At 47.1% G+C, this 5,711-nt stretch overlaps 1 protein-coding gene across 1 annotated transcript; it reads right to left on the bottom strand.

The window, feature by feature from the left end:
* Window positions 1-296: 296 nt before the first annotated feature.
* Window positions 297-3,165, bottom strand: LOC124687916 (sugar transport protein MST1-like). The gene is made up of 3 exons (XM_047221643.1): window positions 2,893-3,165; window positions 1,871-2,190; window positions 297-1,757 (listed from the first exon to the last, which is right to left on the bottom strand). The coding sequence occupies exons 1-3, from the start codon at window positions 3,044-3,046 to the stop codon at window positions 660-662; spliced, it is 1,572 nt and encodes a 523-aa protein (XP_047077599.1). The 5' UTR covers window positions 3,047-3,165; the 3' UTR covers window positions 297-659.
* Window positions 3,166-5,711: the final 2,546 nt, after the last annotated feature.

Genomic DNA, 5,711 nt, shown 5'->3' with positions numbered 1-5,711 from the left:
AACACACCTTTGCAACCGCAAACCAATCCTAAAGAAAGTTTATACCAGGTTGTTGATATATGACATTAGGAGCCAAACCTAGGTTATTTCAAGGTTTATGAATGAGCCATTTCATCATTTAATAAATTACATGGTCGGCAAAAGCAAAACATAAGTTGGTTTATCATACTCTAGTTCTCCTTTTTTGCAATGACATTGATATATATAGCTACCAGAGTCAAGTTCCGTCGCTTTTATTGTAAGTTTTTTCGTAATTCAGCAATATAGTAATCACGGGCTATGCTAGCCATTGCCCATTGGTCCAAAAACATGGAGTGATACATAAAGAGTGAAAACACTCTTATATTTACAATTTCAAAGTTTTGTAGCACATCAACACTATCACTAAAGCTATCATAAGTAACCTTTGATTGACAAATTCTACCCTAGATTTCCTTGCAAGAGAAAAAAGAAGAGCAGTCAACTTCTCTATTTTTTTGTGAGACGGACAACCTTTGAAAATTGGCACTGCGTTTTTTTCCTATCAAAAGAAGACATTACTTTTTGTAGTACTACCTTCTTTTGTACAAGCCGGTACCATTGGACAAGTCTTTTTTTTTTTTTTTTTGACATCACCATTGGACAAGTCAAGTCGGCACACTCAACCAACGTCACCCGCGTCACGTTACAAGCGGCCCGCCGGCCTGTTTGTCTGGCTCCGTCGCCGGTACCGGCTTAACGAAGCGCTTCCAATACCAGTGGCGTGCCCAGACCGCGCCCATGGCCTCTATGGGCACGCCCTTGGTCTCCGGGAGGAAGAAGATGATGAACGCCGTCATGACGACGACCCAGGCGGCGTTGTATGCGAAAGAACCGAACTTGAAGCTGCAGAGCATGGCGAGGAAGGACTGCGTCTGGACGAAGGTGAGCGTGAGCGAGATGGACTCGCTCATGCTCTGCCCCGCCGACCTCACCTCCAGCGGGAAGATCTCACTGGGGATGATCCACTTGAGCGGCCCCCACGACACGCCGAACCCCGCCACGAACACGCACACCAGCGCCACCACCGCCACCGCGTAGGGCCTCGGCATCGCCTTCCCGCCGTTGGTCCCCAGCTCCGCGCCGAAGATCCACGTCATCGCCACCAGGCACACGAGCAGGACGCCGCCGCCGAGGACGAAGAGGTAGCGGCGGCCGCAGCGGTCGACGGAGAGCGCCGCCACCATGATGGCCGCGAGGCTGACGACGTCGGTGATGATGGAGCCCAGGATGGCCTTCTGGCTCGTGAACCCGATGGTGTAGAAGAGCAGCGGCGCGAAGAGCGTCACCACGATCATGCCCGTCAGCTCGAAGAAGAGCGGGATGGCGATCGCCATGACGAGGTGGGGCCGGTACTCGCGCTGCAGGATGCGGCGGAACGCGCCGGTCTTGTGGCGGCTGCCCTCCTCCGCGGCGTGCATGATGTCCTTGAGCTCGGCGTCCACGTCGGCGGACCGCCCGCGGATCCGCCGCAGCGAGTGGCGGGCCTCGTCGACCATGCCGCGTAGCACCAGGCTGTTGGGCGAGTCCGGGATAAACACGGCGCCGACGAGGATGATGGCGGCCGGGATGATCCCCACGCCGAGGGACAGGCGCCAGCCCCAGCGCGCGATGGTGTTGGCGCGGTAGTTGACGAGGTCTGCCACGAACATTCCCACGTTGAGGAACAGGTGGAAGATGCTCGTGAACGCACCGCGCCACCGCGCTGGCGCGATCTCCGCCAGGTACACCGGTGCAGACTGCAAATTACCACCAATTTGACCGATCAACCTTACACACACTCCTAGTCCTAGAGCACGTGCAGATGAGTTAACTAGGGAAGCTGGTTTCCGCTGCCGTTTCTTTGACTGACCTGGTTCGTGAAGCCGACAGCGAAGCCGAGGAGGATGCGGCCGATGACCAGCATGTAGATGTTGACGGCGGCGCAGTTGAGGACCGCGCCCACGAAGAAGAAGGAAGCGCCGATGAGCATGGAGTTCCTCCGGCCAACCCTCCTCGTCACGTGGCCGGCGACCAGGCACGCGAACACGCCGGCGAGGTACAGCGAGGACACGAAGGTCGTCAGCACCTGGCTGTCGAAGATGCAGTACGCGTCCTGCTGCGCGTTGTTCATCTTCTCCAGAATCTCCGGGAAGAAGGCCTCCAGGAACGACTGCATCTGCGTCAACCCACCTGAAATTTTATTTTACCCCGAGGTAAGTTCATTGGTTTTTTACCCGCTTGATCATACTGATTATACATCAGGTCAGATCACATGAAAATTAAATGCACAGAATAAATCTTCTACACGTTACATCTCTACTACTCCCTCCGTTCTCTTTTAATTGACTCAAATTTAGTATAAATTTGTACTAAATTCGAGTCAATTAAAAAAGAACGGAGGGAGTATCAGATAGTTCAAATTATACCACGACAAAATGTCCTCATCTTGGCTGCTCAATCGACGTCAAAGAAAACTCGTTTTCTATACCATAAATGACAGGCTTTTGCCATGTGCCTCCATGGCTCCATCAGCTCAAATGGTCCAAGTAACCAAGAGACAATCAATTGAAGACAACAGTATTTCCACCCCCATTCAGCATCACGCAAGAGCAGGACTCACAATCACTGAATCAAGTGCTAAAGTCAAATCCACTCTCCATGGGATCTCTCAGAAAACAGCTAGATGAGGAATTTCCATGATTCGTCTTTGGCAGGATTTACAGGGGTCGTCTCTGACAAAGCATGTAATCTTCTTACCAGTTAACATTCTACGCTGCTTCTAAATAATGATCCAAATCCTTTCTAAGTGTCTCGGCAAGAGAAAAAAAAGAACTAACGAGCAGAGAAAAGTTCAGAACCTGCATATCCAAGCTAGTTTACAGCATTACTGACCTGTGATACTGATGTCGTATCCGAAAATGAGCCCGCCGGAGGCCGCCATGAGGCAGCTCATCACGACAGTGAACGTTATCTCGCTGCTGTAGCCGGAGGCCGGGCCGGCGACGGCGGCGGCGTCCACCGCTAGAACTCCTCCCCCTCCTGGCATCTTCAGCGCTGCGCAAGGAGACAGAGATCGATCTAGACAAAGAAATGATTCTCTAAGAGCGGTGTCGGAGACAACTCCATGCTAGTGTCAGTTGGATGATACTTGTAGTGGCACGGAGTCAAGCACCTCTACTTGGTCAGACGGGAGAAGCCGGGCTTGGGTTTTCTTTGATCAAACAGCTAGCCGACGGCGCCCATGTCGACAGGGACAGCCAGACATGTCAGGATTATATATCAACTAGCATAATACAGTACTATCATAACAGGTAGACATACCTTTGATTACAGAGTTTGAGCGGTGCTGACCTTTGTGCTATCCTCCTATTTTCTCAGCAAGGAAGACTTGCAGTATTTTAGAAAAACTCAGAAGCAAATGGTACAGTAATGTTTGGTTTCAAATTAAGAACAAGTCGTAGCAAACATACATGTCCAGTATTATTTTATGGGGATTTGCTAGCTCTCGGGTCTAACTTCGTTCTTAGTCAAGTTTTACACTATTTAATCTACATCGTGATTCACGCTAGCCATGAGTTGCTACATGGCTTGCGACTGAAATTTAATGACATCACGTGACTGAGAATAAAGTTAGTTCTCAATCGACTGAGAAATAGTCAAACCCTATTTTATGTTAATTATTTTTAATGTAAACACGGATAAGTTCATGTTTTATACCCCATGCATGGCTAAGTCTTGCAATTCAACTTGCACGAGTATCCTTGGAAATAAACTGCAGTTTGCACACTGAATAACCATGGATAAGCTGTACTGATATACTACTCTGATGTCAACTGCATTGACACTGTCACGAGGTTTATGATAACTACTAAGTACTAGATAGGTTGATAAAGAGACATGCCCACATGATAAAGAGACATGCCCACATCCACAAGAAACCGAAGAGGGTGTAAACGTGGAATAATCTCGAAAAGGTAACAGGACTTGTTGGTCTAAAAAGGAGCATGTGCAAGGACCTAGTGTGCCGCTCATATGCAAAAAACTTATCAGTTGAACATCAATCCACTAAGGCAGATCTCTAACATCTATGCTCCTTGCCAACATAGCAAGAAGTTAGATTTCATATCATGGCTCCATGAAATTTAAATCCCTGAGGCCCTGTTCGTTTAATCCCTGGGAGCTAGGGATTGACCTGGATTGAGGCCTACTTCTGGTTTTCTAGCCCAGCGAGTTTATTTTTCCAGCCCACAAAAAATTGGTGTTCGTTTACTCCCGGATGGGAAAAATAGCCCAATCAACCCCGGCCAACTCTTCTCACTTCGTCTGGATATTTTTTCTCCCCGCTGGACCCGTGGAAAAATATCCACGAAACGGCCAAGAGAGTGAAGTGCGATTAAAATATCCACGGAAGCCTAGGAGGGATTAAACGAATTAACTAAAACGTACAAAGGAATTATGGGAAGGGATTGCTGGGGTTTGGGTGACGGGCCTGGATCAACCCAATCCACGTCTGAATCCATTCCATGCCTGGATTCAATCCTACCAAAACGAACAAGGCCTGAGGCAGTTGGGAGCTTTATATAGGTGGAAGGACGAGGTCGGTGCAGGTCTGGTGGCCTCAGACCACCCCTAGGCGCGGGCTAGGTCCAGGCCGCGCCTAGGATAGGTCTGGCCACCCTGTGCCCCCCCCCCCCCCCCCCCCGCGTCTCTCCTCTGGACTTCGTCTTCGCTCCGGGAAAAATAGGAACTTAGGCTTTTGTTTCGTCCAATTCCGAGAATATTTCTTGTACAACTTTTCTGAAATACAAAAATAGCAGAAAACAGGGAACTGACACTGTGGCATCTTGTCAATAGTTTAGTTCCGAAAAATGCATAAAAGTGTCACGAAGTGTAAACAAAATATATATCGATTGGTGTAAAACAATCATGGAGCATCAAAAATTATAGATACTTTTGCAACGTATCAACATCCCCAAGCTTAACTCATGCTCGTCCTCGAGTAGGTAAGTGATAACAAAACAATTTTTGAGGTGACATGAAGCCAACACAATCTTGATCAAGCATGTAAAGCATTGTGAGCTGAGATCAAAGTACTCTAAACATAGGCATGATAGATATAATTCTAACAATAGAACTTAGCAACTATGTTATAACATGAAAATTAACTGAAACAAAGGGTCATGAATAATAGTGCATTGAAAGCAACTGTTTGTTTATGAGCATAGAGAAAATATAGCAAAGTGGTACTCAGCATGTCCTTTATGGAATAGCAAAATATAAATGCTAGGACACCTTCAAAGATCAAAGGGTGACTAGATACAAGTAATTTTAAGAACAAGCAATAGCACAACCATGGATCAATCAATAATAATTTTGGGACTATGCACATTACACTTAGAATGACAACTATGCTCTCTTAATTGGTGCATAAGGAAGAAGGTGAAGACTCAACATAATAGTAATAGAAAGACTCTTTGCAGAGTAAGCAAGATAAACAAGTTTTATAAACCTTCCAAAAAGTATGGTACTTATTAGCTTTGATCTCTCATTGCCCCTATCATAAGCATCTTGAATGGTTAAGATTAATGTGAGTCAAAATAGAGATATATGCTTACAAATCACAAGTTGAAAATATCATGCCCCTTGAATGCGAGTACCTAAACCTCATTCTACTCAACTTAGGTCCCAAATAAGTTCTTGTCATTGTAAGT

The sequence above is a fragment of the Lolium rigidum genome, chromosome 2 (assembly GCF_022539505.1).
Source record: "Lolium rigidum isolate FL_2022 chromosome 2, APGP_CSIRO_Lrig_0.1, whole genome shotgun sequence".
Lineage (NCBI taxonomy): Eukaryota > Viridiplantae > Streptophyta > Magnoliopsida > Poales > Poaceae > Lolium > Lolium rigidum.
The sequence above is the reverse complement of the archived record's forward strand: the minus strand, read 5'-3'. Positions and strand labels throughout refer to the sequence as shown.